At 39.9% G+C, this 18,292-nt stretch overlaps 1 protein-coding gene across 2 annotated transcripts in view; it reads left to right on the plus strand.

The window, feature by feature from the left end:
- The first annotated feature begins 4,222 nt into the window (after positions 1-4,222).
- Positions 4,223-18,292, plus strand: part of ARMC1 (armadillo repeat containing 1) — a 43,155-nt gene continuing 29,085 nt past the window's right edge. Inside the window, exons 1-3 of one of the 2 annotated variants that reach the window (XM_038390082.2) lie at positions 4,223-4,537; positions 9,953-10,142; positions 17,098-17,189. In XM_038390082.2, the coding sequence (XP_038246010.1) occupies positions 9,969-10,142; positions 17,098-17,189 (266 nt within the window). In that variant the 5' untranslated portion in view covers positions 4,223-4,537; positions 9,953-9,968. Of the gene's footprint in view, positions 4,682-9,952; positions 10,143-17,097; positions 17,190-18,292 lie in introns of both variants that reach the window. The other variant, XM_038390083.2, reaches the window with a different exon arrangement.

Consider the following 18,292-nt stretch of genomic DNA (forward strand, 5'->3'; position numbering starts at 1 on the left):
ATTGGTAGATGCGCAGGTGAAGGAGCCTCTGATAGTGTGGCTGATGTGATTAGGCCCTATGATGGTATCCCCTGAATAGATATGTGGACAGAGTTGGCAACGGGCTTTGTTGCAAGGATAGGTTCCTGGGTTAGTGGTTCTGTTGTGTGGTGTGTGGTTGCTGGTGAGTATTTGCTTCAGATTGGGGGGCTGTCTGTAAGCAAGGACTGGTCTGTCTCCCAAGATCTGTGAGAGTGATGGCTCGTCCTTCAGGATAGGTTGTAGATCCTTGATGATGCGTTGGAAAGGTTTTAGTTGGGGGCTGAAGGTGATGGCTAGTGGCGTTCTGTTGTTTTCTTTGTTGGGCCTGTCCTGTAGTAGGTGACTTCTGGGTACTCTGGGTATGGATGAGTCATTACACAAAGTAAAACTATTTCCCCATGGTATTTCTCCCTCCCACCCCACCCCCCACTGTTCCTCTGATATTCTTGTTAACTGCTGGAATTAGCCTACCTGCTTGTCACCATGAAAGGTTTTCCTCCTCCCCGCCCCTGCTGTTGGTGATGGCTTATCTTAAGTGATCACTCTCCTTACAGTGTGTATGATAAACCCATTGTTTCATGTTCTCTGTGTGTGTGTGTATATAAATCTCTCCTCTGTTTTTTCCACCAAATGCATCCGATGAAGTGAGCTGTAGCTCACGAAAGCTTATGCTCTAATAAATTTGTTAGTCTCTAAGGTGCCACAAGTACTCCTTTTCTATTTCCCCATGGTATTTCTCCCTCCCACCCCACCCCCCACTGTTCCTCTGATATTCTTGTTAACTGCTGGAATGGATGTAATTACATCCCTCTATCTGCTGGCAATGCTCCTACTAATACTAGCCCAATATGCCATTAGCCTTCTTGGCAACAAGGGCACACTGCTGACTCATATCCAGCTTCTCATCCACTGTAATCCCCAGGTCCATTTCTGCAGAACTGCCACTTAGCCAGTCAGTCTCCAGCCTGTAGCGGTGCCTGAGATTCTTCCTTCCTAAGTGCAGGACTCTGCTTTTGTCCATGTTGAACCTCATCAGATTTATTTTGGCTCAATCCTCCAATTTGTCTAGGTCACTCTGGACCCTATCCCTACCCTCCAGCGTATCTACCTCTCCCCCAGCTTAGTGTCATCTGCAAACTTGCTGAGGGTGCAATTCATCCCATCATCCAGATCATTAATAAAGATGTTGAACAGAACCGGCCCCAGGACTGACCCCTGGGGCACTGCGCTTGATACTGGCTGCCAACTAGACATCAAGCCATTGATCACTACCCATTGAACCCGACAACCTAGCCAGCTTTCTATCCACTTTATAGTCCATTCATCCAATCCATACTTCTTTAACTTGCTGGCAAGAATACTGTGGGAGAGCGTATAAAAAGCTTTCCTAAAGTCAAATTATATAACATCCACTGCTTTCCCCATGTCCACAGAGCCAGTTATGTCATCATAGAAGGCAATCAGGTTGGTCAGGTATGACTTGCCCTTGGTGAATCCATGTTGACTGTTCCTGATCACCTTCCTCTCCTCCAAGTGCTTCACTCAAGTGCTTGAGTCACTCAGGTTGTAAATGCCTCCGGAGAGGTACCACCATGTAGTATTTCATACTGGGTTTTCCAGCAGACAAAGGGCTTTTTTGGCATGAAAAGGTGAGCTTGACCCCGAACAGACAGAATGTTCTTTCCGAAGGAGGAGAGCAACTCTAGGGGAACAGGGGAAGGATTGGAAAGACTGTGGTCTACTGAGCCCCATAAGACTGATTGATAACTCCTGGTACATTTAGTGTGTTTAAATCAGTTTACTGTTTTTTTGTATGTTTTCTCTGTAATGATTTGACCATAAGAATAAATGTATTGTGCTTTGTGAAGGTTGGCTGGTAATGGTGTACGTACACTGTTGTAGGCCCTGGAGAAAGGTTAACTACAGGTGCTGGGACTTGGTCAGAATTGCTGGGGAAATCACAGTGAGGTGCAGAGGCACTGCAAGCCTAAAGCCCTGGTCCAAGGGAGAGAGATGTGGGTCTCTGCCTGAGAGAGGTGATGGCTGGAGCCTGAAACCTTCAGTAGGTGCCCTGGAGGAGGGCAGGGGTAGGAATCAAAGGTGCAGTTCACCGTGAAACTGTGACAGCTCTCTTGGTCTGCTTTATTTTAATTGAATTGAAAATGCATCCCTATTTGTCTCTTCAAATTGGCCTTTTCATAGGTTATTGTGTATGTTACTCTGTTCAGACACCACTCATACGACAAAAAAAATGCAATTTAATAGTATTGCTGGAATTCTTAAACCCAACACACTGAGCTGTGAGTAAAGCAATGTTTTTCAAAGTGTAAGACTTACCACTAGAGAGAGGGAGAGAGGACTAGTAGGTGCAGGATGTGCACACACAGATCCCTTACTTGTTCAGAGTCTCAACTTTCATTAAAAAGAATGGTCTCTAGCTATCAGGGTTTGGAAGGAAAATTTTCAAATTTTTAAGTAGATATCCATATAATCTTGCAGAGAGTCTTAAGGTGTGGACTGCTCCATCCTTTTCAATAGGTGCTAACTGAAATGCCAGTGATACTTTATATGTCAATATTGCTAACAATTTCACTGCTCAAGAAAGCATGTAAGAAAGGAGAGAAGTATAATATTATGAAAATCTACATAAGTTTTTCCATGAAGGACTAGCTAGCTGTGAGGGTGCAGAGGATGTATACATTAAGATGGGTAGGCCTCTATCATCACAAACCAAGGTCGCAAGAGGGGCATAATTGGTTTCATTTTCCGAAAAGAGTAGAGAGGTTCAGCTTTCCAAAATTTGGAACACAGTAACATTGGATTAAACAGTCAATTTAAATTTAGCTTCAAATTTAAATGCTGATAAAATAAGCTTTTATAAAACCTAAAAAAATTACAAACGTTTCCACAAATAAAAAAAAATCAAACAAAAATGAAAACTTTTGTTTAAAAAAATTAACATTCACCTGCAATGGTTATAGCAAAAAAAGAGCCTGATTGTTTCTTAAAAAGAAAAGGAGTACTTGTGGCACCTTAGAGACTAACAAATTTATTAGAGCATTTGTTAGTCTCTAAGGTGCCACAAGTACTCCTTTTCTTTTTGCGAATACAGACTAACACGGCTGCTACTCTGAAACCTGTGATTGTTTCTTGTCAGTTTCAAATTTAAAACTTTTCATTGTACAAGCTGAGAGAAGTGCAGAAGTAAACAAAAAGCATAAATAGTGTAAAGGGGATTTGTAATATTATTTAACTTTAAAATCTAATCTAAATTGATAATAGAAACACAGGTAAAGATATTTGTCTGTAAAGTTTTGTTTGTTTAGTTGACAGTGGTCTTTAAACAGGCATTTCAATCAAATTATTTTGCCTTTATTATTTTAGATCCGTAAAGTGACAGGATTCTAGATTACCGGATCTGTTCTAGTTTTGCAGTACATTCTTTGTGTCAGGACTGGTTCTGTGAAACCAGGGATTTTGTTTCACCTTCTGTAGAACTGAACAAGGGACACTGAATGCTTTCCCTTACTTGGAAGCTGTGCTGTGATCACAATTAAGTCACTTTAATGGGAGCTCAGAGTAGCAGCCATGTTAGTCTGTATTCACAAAAAGAAAAGGAGTACTTGTGGCACTTTAGAGACTAACAAATTTGAGCATAAGCTTTCGTGAGCTACAGCTCACTTCATCGGATGCATTGGATGAAGTGAGCTGTAGCTCACGAAAGCTTATGCTCAAATAAATTTGTTAGTCTCTAAGGTGCCACAAGTACTCCTTTTCTTTTTAATGGGAGCATATCCTCAGCCATATATGGAAAAGTTGACTGTATTGAAGCCTTTTGTACCACAAATTGCCTTGCGTTACATTTTCAGTAAAAGTAATAACCCTGATATGCACGGGAGGTTATCCACAGTAGCCCACTACTGCCTAGATTAAATCAATTTATACAACGCTGCCAAACTTCAGGGGTTTGAGCATACGGAGACTTCACGTACCAGCATGCAATGTTCCTGAGAGTTCACCGAGACAGCGGATCCCAGCATGCAATGTTGCAGCGGCATGTCAGTAGACAACAGGTAGGAAAACGCAAGGCATCGATGGACCAGAATGGCCAACAAAGTACACTGTGGAGCATGCAGTGCTCCTGTTAGAGCCATAGCCCCGCTGAGAGTACATATCCCATCATGCATTTTTCCAGCGGGAGCCTGGGCGCCCCGGCAAAGGCACTGGAACGTGTAGTTTCCTTGGGCTGACCCTCCGGTACCCACAATGCCCTAGGAGCGGCCAATCTGACTGTGGTGTAACAACGTTTGCTGTGAATGGCGGAGGGGCGCTGTTCGCTTCAGCCAATCGGGGTGCGGTAGGTGGTCCCAGTGGGTGCCGTGTGTGTAGAGGATCTGAATTCCCTTCCCCCCCCGCTTTTGTCCCCCACGGACGCCCGTTACCAGGCCTCAGCGACGCAAAGCCCGGCCCAGGCACGATGCTGAGCCGCCCGGGCCTGTGAAACCGTCCTGCAGCGGTAAGTGGGCTGGGGAAGGCGCCTTGTCCCGGCGGAGCAAGGCAGGGTCCTGAGAAGAGGGTGACGCCGCCGCCGGAGGGGCCAGGAGTAAGGGGAAGTGGGCTTGCCCAAGGAGCGGGTCGGCCGAGGAGGCAGCTGGAGACGGTGAGGCGGGAGCAGTGGGTTTAAAGGCTGCGAGCCCGGGCACACGCTTTTCAGGCTGGAAGGGGTGTGAGGAGAGTGATGGCCGCAGGGGTTGGGTTGGCCTTTGTGCAGCGTGGTACGGTCGGGGGCGCAGAATCTGTAGTTTTAAGGGTTGGGTGCGGGCAGCTGAGTTAGCGGACTAGGTCCAGTGGCAAGATCTAAACAAATCCTAGGGGTTTTTTGCTCCTTCCTCCCGCTAGCGAAGAGGGAGGAAAGTAACTGGGTTATTCTGGACTCAATCATCTGTTGCTGCTTTTGCAAATTGAGTGCTTATCTGCAACAACCTTACTAGCGGTTAGGAGGGTTTGGATTATTTTTTAAAAAGTGTAGCGGATGGGTTCCTGAAATTGATGTTTTTCCATGAGTATGAGTAATAACGCTACATTCTGCAATGCCCTAACCAAAGATTTCAAAGCACTTACAAACATTAATGTATTCTCACAAAACCCATATGAGGTCAGTAAATATCTCCAGTGTACAGATGATAAGGAAACTAAAGCAGAGTGAGATCACATAGAAAATCCATGTAAAAGATGTGAAAATAATGCAGGAGTTATGATGTCCAGACAACTTGTCTAACTTAATCCACAGATTCTTGCTATTTCCGGGGGGGGGGGGGAGAATTAGAAACATGGCTTTGCCTTTTTTAAATTAAAAACATTGCATAAAAATAACAGAATTATTTGTATGCAGTGTTGCTGTAGCCTTGTTGGTCCCAGTAAGTTAGAAAGACAAGGTGGGTGAGATAATGTCTTTTATTGGACTAGCTTCTGTTGGTGAGAGAAACAAACTTTCCAGCTTACACAAAGCTCTTGTTCAGGCCTGAGTTAGTTTCTTAGACCTGAAAAGAGCTCTGTGTAAGCTCAGAACTTTGTCTCTCTCATCAACAGAAGTTGGTCCAATAAAATAATTATTTGTAGTATATAATTAAAGGATATGAATGATCTGATGCATTGAGCATGGGACTGGAAATAAAGCACTCTGGTTTGAATCTTGGCTCTGTAATTGACTTGATGTCTGGTTTTAGGTAAATTACTTAAAGTATCTGTGCCTGTTTTGCCATCTATAAAGTGGGAATGATGATAGTTACCTGGTTTACAGGGATTTTGTGAAAATTGTGTGCAGAATGCTTTGCAAATGTAAAATGCTAATTATTATGTGAAATGGTAGCTTCTTATTTGATCTGTATAGATTTTATGGTGTTAATGGAAAAATTAAACTTGAAGCTGGTCATTTGCGCCAGTTCTTCACTTTAACACTTTGTGTGAAGGAAATATTAGTAACATAAATGGATACCATCACACTTGAAACTCACATTGGTCTGAAAACTTCAGTACCAGGCAAACAGGTTGAAACTATAGGAAAGAACAGAATTATCATACACATAAGTGAACATGATTTGTTGGGGAAGAGTCAACATAGTTTTTGTAAAGGGAAATCATGCCTCACCAATCTACTAGAATTCTTTGAGGGGGTCAACATGTATGTGGACAAGGGGGATCCAGTTGTTATAGTGTACTTAGATTTTCAGAAAGCCTTTGACAAGGTCCCTCACCAAAGGTTCTCAACCGTTTTCTTTCTGAGGCCCCCCCAACATTCTACAAAAACTCCACGGCCCATCTGTGCCACAACAATGGCTTTTCTGCATATAAAAGCCAGGGCCAGCATTGGGGGGGTAGCAAGCACAGCAGTCGCCTTGGGCCCCGTGAAGCTGTGTTGCCCAGGCGGCGGGGCTTCAGCTTTCTGCCCTGGGCTCCAGCAAGTCTAATTCTGGCCCTGTTTGGTGGACCCCCCGAAACCTGCTTGCAGCCCCCCAGGGGGCCCTGGAGCCCTGGTTGAGAAACACTGTCTTAAGCAAAGTAAGCAGTCATGGGATAAAAGGGAAGGTTAAAACAAATAAAAGAAAGTATTGCTTCACACAACACTCAGTCAATCTGTGGAACTCTTTGGCAGAGGATGTTGTGAAGGCCAAGTCTATAACAGGGTTCAAAAAAGAACTAGGTAAATTCATGGAGGATAGGTCCATCAATATTTATTAGCCAGGATGGGCTGGGATGGTGTTCCTAGCCCAGGAGTGGCCACATGCGGCTCTTCAGAAGTTAATATGCAGCTCCTTATATAGGCACAGACTCCGGGGCTGGAGCTACAGGCGTCAACTTTTCAATGTGCCGGGGGGTGCTCACTGCTCTGCCACAGGCCCTGCCCCCACTCCACCCATTCCCACCCCTTCCCCTGAGCCTGGTATGCCCTCACTCTTCCCCCCACCTGCCTCCTGCACGCCACAAAACAGCTGATGAGGACGGGGGAGGGGCTGCTGATGGGGGGCTGCTGACGTATTGCTGTGGCTCTTTGGCAATGTACATTGGTAAATTCTGGTTGCTTCTTGGGTTCAGGTTGGCCACCCCTGCCCAAGCCTCTGTTTGCCTGAAGCTGGGAATGAGCGACAGGGGATGATTAGTTTCAGAGTAGCAGCCGTGTTAGTCTGTATTCGCAAAAAGAAAAGGAGTACCCGTGGCACCTTAGAGACTAACAAATTTATTAGAGCATAAGCTTTCGTGAGCTACAGCTCACTTCATCGGATGCATTTGGTGGAAAAGGGGATGATTACTTAATGATTACGTGTTCTGTTCATTCCCTCTGAAGAACCTGGCATTGGCCACTGTCAGAAGACAGGATATTGGGCTAGATGGATTTTTGCTCTGACCCAGTATGACTGTTCTGATGTTCTTAACTTTTGAACCTACTATAGTTACAAGTAAAACCTAAGATTGATTTTTTTTTCTTTTTTGTATGTGTGTGAGTTTATTTTGAGTATTTAATGACTTTCAGGGTGGATAAAAATCAATGATTTTAAAAAAAAAATCTGATTTTTTTTATTTAAATCGGATTTTTTTTTGATAAAATGCTTTTTGAGGAAAAAATCTATCTAAAGATAGATACATTATAGCTCAAAGATATCTCATCATGAAATAGGGATTATAAATTCTAATTCTATAGTATGAAACAATATTTTCATGTAATATTTAAGAAAGTTTTGTATTGAATTCCAATAGTTCATGGATTAGGGACTCAATTTTATGGGATTCCAGAGGCTTTTGTATAGATTATTTAGGTTAATCTTTCCATCTACCCAATGGGACTCAGTGCTCAGTCTAGAAGATACCATCAGAGATGCTTAGTTTTGCAGTTCTCAAACTGTGGATTTGTGCCTCTAGAGATAACATGCTTGTTAACAGCAAAAAATGTTTTAAATAAATAAATAAAGTATAGAGGTGAGAAATAACAGACCTCAACCCTATTGCCCCTCTGCAAATTTGTGTACACAGAGTCAATCCCTTACCTTTCTCTAAAAGTGCAAAGTTTCAAAAACTTCAATGAACAGAAGATTGTTGGGGGTGGAATAAATCTAAAATATTTCATTTAACTATTTTAGTTAAAAACAATTTTAACAAAAACAAACCTGATTTTAAAAAGCTTGAATGTTTAACTAAATTAAAAAATCTAGAGTACATAATGTTGTTTTAATTAAAACCATTTAAATGTCTGTCTAGTGATGTTCTCCTTCTAGTACAGCATGGCAAGAAAATCCTCCAAATATTAATGATTATCCTGTTGAACTGGAGATAGTTCACCTCCCAGTGACTTCATAAATATCTGCTTCAATTACCTTTGGTAAATGAAATAACCAAACAATCATTCATTTTCTGATATAGTTTCAAAACTAATCTGAAAAGTTTTCAAAATAAATTACTTTAAAAATGTATAGTATGTACCTTCCAAAAATGAAACCTACATCTGTCTCTGAGTTGTGAAGAATATGTATTAAGGTTATAACAACCAACAAGAATGCACTTTTATGTAGAAATCCATGATTAAATTGAGTCTTCTTGATTTGTGATTTAAATCATGATTTAAATCCACCCTGATATGATGAGTTTCACTGTTTCCTCCACAGAGTGTTTCTTTTTTTTTTTTCTGAAAAGGTCTTTATAAACTTCAAGATGAGAGCAGCAGAAGAAACTGTATACAATTTTTTTTCAACATTTTCTTTTTTAAACAGGACATACTGTTTAAAGAGTTATCTGTTAGAAACTTGGATTATTTTTTATAAAAAATCAATCCATTTAAAAAGAAAAGTCAAGCTGACAAGGTTGCTTTAATCATACTCATGAGTATTAAAGTACTTGAGTTAGTGCTGGCAAGATCAGGTCTGTAGTCTGTACTCTACTTGTCAGTCTCAGAACAATTGAGGATCCATCCTTTGATCTTAACTAACTTTTCACCCCAAGATATGGTTCCTCCACTACTGAGGGGCATCCCATAGGGAAATTTGTGCTGTTGCTATCCAGGATGTAACTGTTCTCTCTTTGCATCCGATGAAGTGAGATGTAGCTCACGAAAACTTATGCTCAAATAAATTTGTTAGTCTCTCTAAGGTGCCACAAGTACTCCTTTTCTTTTTTGTTCTCTCTTTAGGCAGCTTTAGAGTCCACCCAACATCTGCTTCATTTGAAATCAAACTGGTTCCCCTTGTCTTTGGTAGGAGCAAGATGAAGCCCATGCCTTATTTATTTATTTTAAGACCGAGAATACCAAAAGTATTCAGTAGAGAGAGAATACCAAAGGTACTTTGTAAGGGGATTGAATTTATGCTGGGTTATACATATTTGATATGTAATTCCATAATGAAGTAAAACATTAGAAGTGCCTGATGATATGGATACAAATTTTGGTTTGCTTTTTTGGTACACTTTTGTTGTGTGTAAGGGATTAATATGAAAGCTGAAACTTGCAGTTTAAAACATTTATTATGGATTGTATGTTTCTTTACAGATTTACTTTAGACATAATACAGAATTGGGATGATATGTTTTAGGTTTCCATAGATAGTGTCATCGTTAATAAACTGTTGGTTCTTCATCTGTGACCATAATTGGTCTAAGCAGTATTTGACAATACTTTTATCAGTTATTGCCTATATATCTTCTGAAAAGGTTGTCAGGCCTAAAAATTATACATGAAGATTGAAGTATTAGACAATTAACAAAAATTGTCATTCTCTGTATATGGACTCTTAAATTTCCAGTTTCAGAGGTATAGAGCCCACATATTGTGAGTTCCATTTGTCCGTATGCTCCTAAGAACAAGACAGAGTGTTGTGTTCTATATTGACTACAGTTTAATCAGAGATTCATTAATTAAACTGTTACTAATACAGAATTTATTCAACAGGTGTTGGCATAGGAAAATGAACTCCACAATGAGTGAGGAGCCTGATGCGCTAGCAGTAGTTAACCAGCTGCGAGACTTAGCAGCTGACCCTTTAAATAGACGAGCCATCGTTCAGGATCAGGGATGTCTGCCAGGCCTTATTTTGTTTTTGGATCACCCCATCCCTCCAGTTGTTCACTCAGCGTTACTAGTAAGTAATCTGTGTTTTTTAGATCAGTGGGCTTTTTATTTGCTTTGTTTGCTGCTTGTACCTTATGTCAAATTATTGTCACTGTCATGCTTAATTTTCTGCCACCCCCATTTCAACAATTAATGAGTGACAAAATCATTCTGAAATTGGAGAACAAGTTGTTATAGATTAATTTACCGTGTGCGTGTGTGCGTGTTTAAGAAGATAACCCTCTAACTTTGGGTATGCAGAGGGAAAAGCTATAATGTAGCTTGTCACATGTAACTGTATGTATGCTTCTCTTCAGACTTTGCTTGTACTTGATGAATGTGAATAATGTGACTCTTAAAATCTAAGTACTATACTGACATAATGCCTTTTCTCTTGATTGGAAGTGGGTGAATAAAAATCTATTTTTTTTAAAAAATCATAATTTTAAATAGATTTTTAAATTTTACTTCATGTTGTATTATGTATATAGTTCTAGCTTTTTCCTGTCTTCCCATTTCATAGTTTTAAATTCCTAAAATGGATGGGTTTTTTTTACTTGTTTCTCTAGGCTTCCTAATTGTTAGTAGAGTTTCAGATTTTACATAGATTTCTTTTCCTACTAAGAAGTTCCATACTTTAAAAGCTCATCTATTCTGATAAGGAGAAGTCCATGGCCTCATTAATATCCTTATTGTAAAAACAACACAAACTTAAACACAAAATTGATAAACAGAGATAAATATAGTCTGTGCTATATTTGCAACAAACTTCACCCTCAAATACAGTGAATTTCCACAAGTCAAGAAACCTGAAATGCTTCCACCTGCTATGCTTCTCCATCAAGGTTTGCAATTTGAATTCAGGTTTCAGAGTAGCAGCCGTGTTAGTCTGTATTCGCAAAAAGAAAAGGAGTACTTGTGGCACCTTAGAGACTAACAAATTTATTTGAGCATAAGCTGTCGTGAGCTACAGCTCACTTCATCCGATGAGGTGAGCTGTAGCTCACGAAAGCTTATGCTCAAATAAATTTGTTAGTCTCTAAGGTGCCACAAGTACTCCTTTTAGTTTGAATTCAGGTGACTTAATGTGACCACAAGTCCCATTAAGTGCTTTTGAAAATTCACCTGCAGGTGCCATAATATTGTCTTTGGAAAATAAGTTTGGGTTCCTGTTTCTTCAAAACTTTGGCCTGCATGTATTTAAAAAAATCACTCTAACTGTAGAGTGTATTAAATGTATTAAAAGTTTAAAGAACTTCTCATTGTTAACACTGAAGCAATTTCTATTTGAAGTCACAAAGATTTTATGCCACTAAGTTTTTAATACAAATACCATCTTAGTGCCTGATATTGCAAACACTGCCAAAAGGAGAGGATTATAGTTACTTCATAGGAGTATTGTGCCTATTAATTTGTTAATATCTGTAAAGTGACTTGATATCCTCAGATGGAAGAAGCTGTATAAATGTGGATGTTATTGAAATCCAGCAACCCAAGAGTGAAGAGCTTAAAATGAGCGAATATCTTGAGTCCCTACTTGATTCTACATTAAAAAATCAGAAACTTTATGGTTAACTAGGTGAATCTAATCCTTTTTTTAAAAAACTTGAATTAAGATTTTCAAAAATTAAATCCACATTGAGGTGACTAAGCAAAGTCCTAAATTAGGAAGGTTACTTAAACCTATACTTACCTTCAATGAGGCTACTGATGTGCTTAATGTTTGTCACATTCTTAAGTATGCTGAATTGGGCCTGATCTGTGAAATTCCGCCTGAGTCTTTCATCTGGTCTCCCATGTTTAAAAAGGATGAATTCAAACTGGAGCAGGTACAGAGAAGGCTACTAGGATGATTCGAGGAATGGAATACTTGTCTTATGAAAGGAGACTTAAGGAGCTTGGCTTGTTTAGCCTAACTAAAAGAAGGTTATGAGAAGATATGATTGCTCTCTATAAATATATCAGAGGGATAAATACAGGAGAGGGAGAGGAATTATTTAAGCTCAGCACCAATGTGGACACAAGAACAAATGGGTATAAACTGGCCACCAGTAAGTTTAGATTTGAAATTAGACGAAGGTTTCTAACCATCAGAGGAGTGAAGTTTTGGAATAGCCTTCCAAGGGAAGCAGTGGGGGCAAAAGATCTATCTGGCTTTAAGATTAAACTCGATAAGTTTATGGAGGAGATGGTATGATGTGATTTTTGGTAATTAATTGATCTTTAAATATTCAGGGTAAATAGGCCTAATCCCCTGAGATGGGATATTAGATGGATGGGATCTGAGTTACCCAGGAAAGAATTTTCTGTAGTATCTGGCTGGTGAATCTTGCCCATATACTCGTGGTTTAGCTGATCGCCATATTTGGGGTCAGGAAGGAATTTTCCTCCAGGGCAGATTGGAGAGGCCCTGGAGGTTTTTCGCCTTCCTCTGTAGCATGGGGCACGGGTCACTTGAGGGAGGATTCTCTGCTCCTTGAAGTCTTTAAACCACGATTTGAGGACTTCAATAGCTCAGACATAGGTGAGGTTTTTCATAGGAGTGGGTGGGTGAGATTCTGTGGCCTGCGTTGTGCAGGAGGTTGGACTAGATGATCAGAATGGTCCCTTTGACTTAGTATCTATGAATCTGACTTCAGTAGGCTTTGGATCAGGCCCTAAACGACCTCATTTTTGAAAATGCTGACTGAGCATCCAGCAGCTCCCATTTGTATCAAATCATGTAGTGTTACAGAAGGTGCGATTTGAACTAAAAATCTTTGATATTGAATAGTGAACCAAAGGAGAAGTTAATTTAAGCAAAACAATTAATCTATTGCTTTGCGAATAGACGGTTGTTTTTCTCAACATGGAAATACTGTGCTCAGGTCTTTAATTCCAATGACTGTTTAGACAGACTTCTAGAAGTGTTTTAATGGCAGTGCAGGGAAACTTGGACTATAAGTGGAAATGATTAGTAGAGTATGATAAAAGTATATGAGTCTCCACATCTTGGCAGGATAGCAAAGATTGTAATTAAACTGTCATAAATGTAGAACCAGAGACTATAAAGGACTTTAGATTACTCAGATGGCAATAAAATGGCCTTGCATTCTAACTATAAAAATGCCAAAAATAAAGGTAGGATTTGAGAATAAATGTTAGAAATACATCTTTGGAAAGAACAATATATAGCTACCATAAAAATAAGTAAGGGACTAGGCACACTGTTGTGAGGTGTTCATTGAGTAACAGACCTGCTGTATGATTCCATTTAGGGAACGAGTCAACTTCCATAATTTATTATCACAAAAGCAATTATGTAACACACTGAGTACTTGTGTAAAGTCCTCAGCTATGTGGGTATATCTCAGGTATGAGTCTATCCTGTGTGGTCCTGGAATGCAGGTAGATAAGCAGTGTTCAAGGAAACCCTTCAAGCACAATACTATATTGACCTTGGGAGCCACCTCCTCCCCCCCCCCAAAAGATAACACTGGAAATACAATACATCTCATCAACTGAGAAATTTGAGATTTTAACCAAGAAAGTGGTGTTGCAAACAAAGCAGTGTCAGTATTCAATTGCTGGAAACCTCTAGTCAGCAGTATCAAATTTTGCAGAAAAGTTCATCTGTAAAGACAAGAAAACAAAACCTTGGGCAGCAAATAAGTCCCTATCACAGGTTTGGGGAACAGCAATCAAAGCTCTACCTGGATACGAAATGGATTAAAGTTATCAAATCATTAGCTGTAAGGTTCCTCTAAGCTTTGCTGCAGTCATCTTCTTAAAAACCTTTTTCAGATTTCTTTTTTTCTTGTCATAGGAGAGTAATTAGCAGTCTGCCCTTGAGGTAGTTTAATAAAATGAAATTTCTGTTAAAGTTATGGCATCATGAACAATGATTCCAAACACATAAGATGAACATTACATGCAATATCCAGGAATCCCATGAACGAGATACATTTTTCACTTTCTAGCTGTTGGTCAAAAAAATGGAGAAACTATGTAATGCAAATAAATTGAGACTTGGAGGCTGAAAAATCTTTGAGTGCTTTCACCTGGTATTTCCATCCCACTTCATTACTCCTCTTTTTGTTTCAACAGCTTTTTGATAAAAGAGCAATATCTATTCTGTACATTGTGGCACATTCTACCGCTCTTTTTATTTATTTCTTTGGTTTGAAGCTACATCATCCTCTTTGTGGCATGCCCAAAATCTTACAAAATCACTCTTTATTAGAAGTGGAGCCCTAGCAATTAGGGCTACTCAAGGGTTTCCTTTATAAATCTATGTTTAGAGTCAGACTATTATCTGAAATGTTGGTTCTTTTTTTGAAGTATGAGTATAAACAGTAGAGCTGCTGTTGAGTATTCAGAAAGTAGATACATAAACTACTTTCTCTCATTAAGAATTTTTTTCTTTAAATATGGCTTTTTTATGGCTGTAATGGTGAAGTGACTGAGGGCAGATGCTTCTTAGAGAAGAAGCCCCTTTGAGTGTTCTGGTGAAAGTTGTTTTTGTTTTCATTGAGTTTTGAACCTTTAAAAATTGCACATTGCACTTGGGCAGTAGATTAACATGCTAGTAATATTTCTTACAGCAGTTCTCCAGTGTGGAAGATAGGATGCCTTGTGCATATATTGTAGTTAATTTGGTTGTCTACTAAAAGTTCAAATTTAGTTGAAGCTTTCACGTTGAATAAGGCAGAGTTATTCAAAGTGTTTTGGCTTGCACAGCTGAAAACTGTGAGTGGTGTATCTCATCCATATTTCTACAACACTGAAAATTTTTCTTTTTACGTAACATTTGCAATGGCACAAGATGTAGGCTTCCAAGAAAGGTTCCACAGGCACCTTTATCTTGCTGTTCAAGGGACACATTAAACAAGGTGGGGATCCCCCTTGCCAAACAATTCCAGATTATCCTTTTTTTTTTTTAAAGAGAAAATAACAAATCTAAGGAATGTCAAAAATACTGTAGCATATCCTTAACAGATTTTAATCAAAATACGGTTCTGTGGGTAAGTTTGCCTGAGTTAAGAAGGTGTTGCAGATGCAGTCTTACAACAAGCCGTTCAGCACCCCTGTGAAATACTTAAGCTGTGTTGTCATTTATAAAATGGAAATAAGGACGGAGAAAGCAAGTGACTTTACCAGTGTTTCTTCCACAGAACCTTGGAGCCTTGATTCCTAGTCCCCTGCACCAACAGGCATATTTTTCCAGTAGATCTACTAGGGGGGGTCACACACTTCTTGAGCGGGGAGCTTATAGCATACACTAGGGGCTCATTGCATTCCTCCATGCCCCCATAAGCTCCTTGTGTGCCACCCTTTTATCCCCCTTCATTTCAGGGGTTCCCTGAAACTTCTCCATATCTCTCTAGTGGTAGGGGTTCTGTGTGCCCCCATTCCTCCCTTCCACCTGTACCAAGGTCCCCCAATTTTCTCCCACTAGGGAGTCTGTGTCCGTCATTTCACCCCTCCACCGTTATTACAGTTATTTATCATTGCTATTATCATAGCAGCCAGGAGTCCCAGGCATGGACTAGGATCCCATAATACCGACGCTATACAAATACAGAACAAAAAGACAATCTCTCCCCCAGAGAGCTTAAAAAGAGATAACAGCTGGGTACAGCCAGATTGGAGAATACAACAAAGCAATGAGACAGTATTGTTCAGTGTGATCACTCATGGTCAAAGTTTATGTAGGCCTCTGAGCAAACTGGAGTTTATAGGAGGGTTTTGAAGGAGAATAATGAGTTAATTTTGAAAATGTATATGGGGAGCTTTTTCCAAAGCATGAGGAGCAGCCTGGGTCTCCCATTTTCCCTGTCAGACCAGGGTTTCTATGTGGACCCGTTCCCCGCTTCCTCTTTCCTTCCATATTATGGTTTTCCATTCTTCCCCAATGGCAGGGTCTCTGTGTCCCCCATTCCTACTTCTCTCTACATGGCAGGATCTCTGTGTGCCCCCCATTTCCCTATTCACCTGTATGCTAGGGACTCTATGTGCCGCCCTCCCCACATACCAAGGTACCCTAACTTCCCCTCCCACTGCCGGGGTTCTGTGTTCCCCCCCCTTCTCCATTCTTCCTCTCCTCCATACTAGAGTCTGTGCACACACTCACATTCCCCTTCCTCTCCTCCCTTTATTATTTGCCTGAGAGAGAAATCATTCAGGACATGAGCGTGTTAAACTCTATTGGGGGTAGGCAAAAATGAGATGGGGTATTGTTATATCTGAAGGTTTTAATGGCTGCTGTCAACTAGTTGATAGATCTATAGATAATTTCAGAGGTGCTTTAAAGCTGTAGCTGTTCTAAACAGATGATCGTGTTCATCAGTGTCCCCCCCCCCAAAAAAAAACAACAACAAACAAACTGGGTTCTGGACACTGATGCCTAGAATATTCTCTGAAATTTTGGAATTGATTGGATCCGGTGTTCAAAAATACATACAGAGAGATGCCATTGAGTTATGCGTAAGGTTTTAATGAGTACAGCCAACTGTTTCTGTATTCCATGAAAGAGGAGACCCATGGGAATAATCAGTATAAGAACTCTTAAACGCAGACTTTGAGTGTCTCAGAAAGATTTTCTTTTCTTGGGACCCCGCCTCCAGAATGTGTATTGCATTTGTGAATCTCAGAAAGGGTAAATTTCAACTATTTCTTTGTATCTATTAACAATGTTCAGACTTTCCCTAATACTCACAAAAGAGGGTGGTAGCGGTGGCAGTCTTCTGTTCCAGGTCCTGTCTGAATATTCTAAAGAGGCATCTTGTGCCTGTAATTGCTTCTTCTTTTTTGCACCTAGCACGATGTGGCAAATGTCTTTGAGGTGGAGCTGGTGCACTGAAATTGTATATTCTAACTATCCAACACCTTTTTCTTTTTTATAAACTATGAATTGTTAAATAGTTAATTATTTGAAACATCAGAAATAGAAAATGATGAAATAACAGAAGCAGTTTTTGATGGCTATTGTCCTTCTTTTCTTTTAGGCTCTCCGGTATTTGGCAGAATGCCGGGCCAACAGAGAAAAGATGAAAAGTGAACTGGGTATGATGCTGAGCTTACAAACTGTAATACAAAGGTAAGTCTGTAGGGGCTGCCAGATCTGAAAACAGGCAAAACAACATTGTTTTGTGTAATAACAAGTTAGTATCAAATAAAACTGTACCACCTGAATTTATGTAATGAATTTCATGACAGTATAGCATGCATTTGTTCCTCTTTGGATTTTGTGGTTTAAAGCTATTACTAGTTTGAATTTTATTCAGTATAACAGATCAGTTAAATGTTATTACACTACAAGTGCCCAGTTGAAAGGAGCTTGCCTACTGAGGGAGGTTTCAACTGCTCAGAGTTCTGTTCTATATACTATAGGTTTTTATATCGCTTTCATCACTGTAGTATCCAAGTGCCTTCCAGTAATGAATTAAGTGACTTGCTAACACGTGGTTCATTCTTTCCCTCGTAGTCTCCCCAGAGGGAGACTTGTGTGTGCAGTATCGTGTTTTGTTTGAGTGGGTTTTTGCTATGTCCTTGAGAAAGCAAGGTTGAAATGTGCCTTGCACTTCAAGCGGAAGATGGTGAGATTTGTGATAATCCTTAATTTCTGGGGAGTTAGTTCGTGGTCTTGGACCAACCTGTGGGAATGCTGTGTCTCTTGCACAGATTAATCTTTACCTTATGGCAGAAAGTTCCATTGTGCCTCAGGAGAAGAATTGTTGATCACAGTATTTATCCTGGAACTTTAGAGAATCTGTTTGATATGCTGGACCCATTGAAAGTTAATTTGTGCTGCAGAATTTGAACAGTCCTTATTTAAAAAGAAAAGAAATCAGAATAACCTTTAAATTGTACAGGCGTCAAATCTCTTTTTTTGGGGCGGAGGGAGGATTCTTTTATTACTAACAAGAATACTGCTATCTAGTTACTAAATCTCATAGTAGTCATCCACCTATTTCAGGACTACATTAGTGATCAGTGTAGTAAGCAAGTATTCCCTCATAGTGACACATACCATTTTTATTTTCCTCGGAAAACATAGTGCTGTCTTAGTTGGTCAAAATGACATAGTTGAGCAAGAGACCTTAATGTGATACTTTTGTGTCATTTCAAAGCTAGAAATATTAATATAAATGTTGAAGTTGTCAACAGTGATCATTCAAAAATAGCTAGTGAAACATTTCC

This window comes from Dermochelys coriacea, chromosome 2 (assembly GCF_009764565.3).
Source record: "Dermochelys coriacea isolate rDerCor1 chromosome 2, rDerCor1.pri.v4, whole genome shotgun sequence".
Lineage (NCBI taxonomy): Eukaryota > Metazoa > Chordata > Testudines > Dermochelyidae > Dermochelys > Dermochelys coriacea.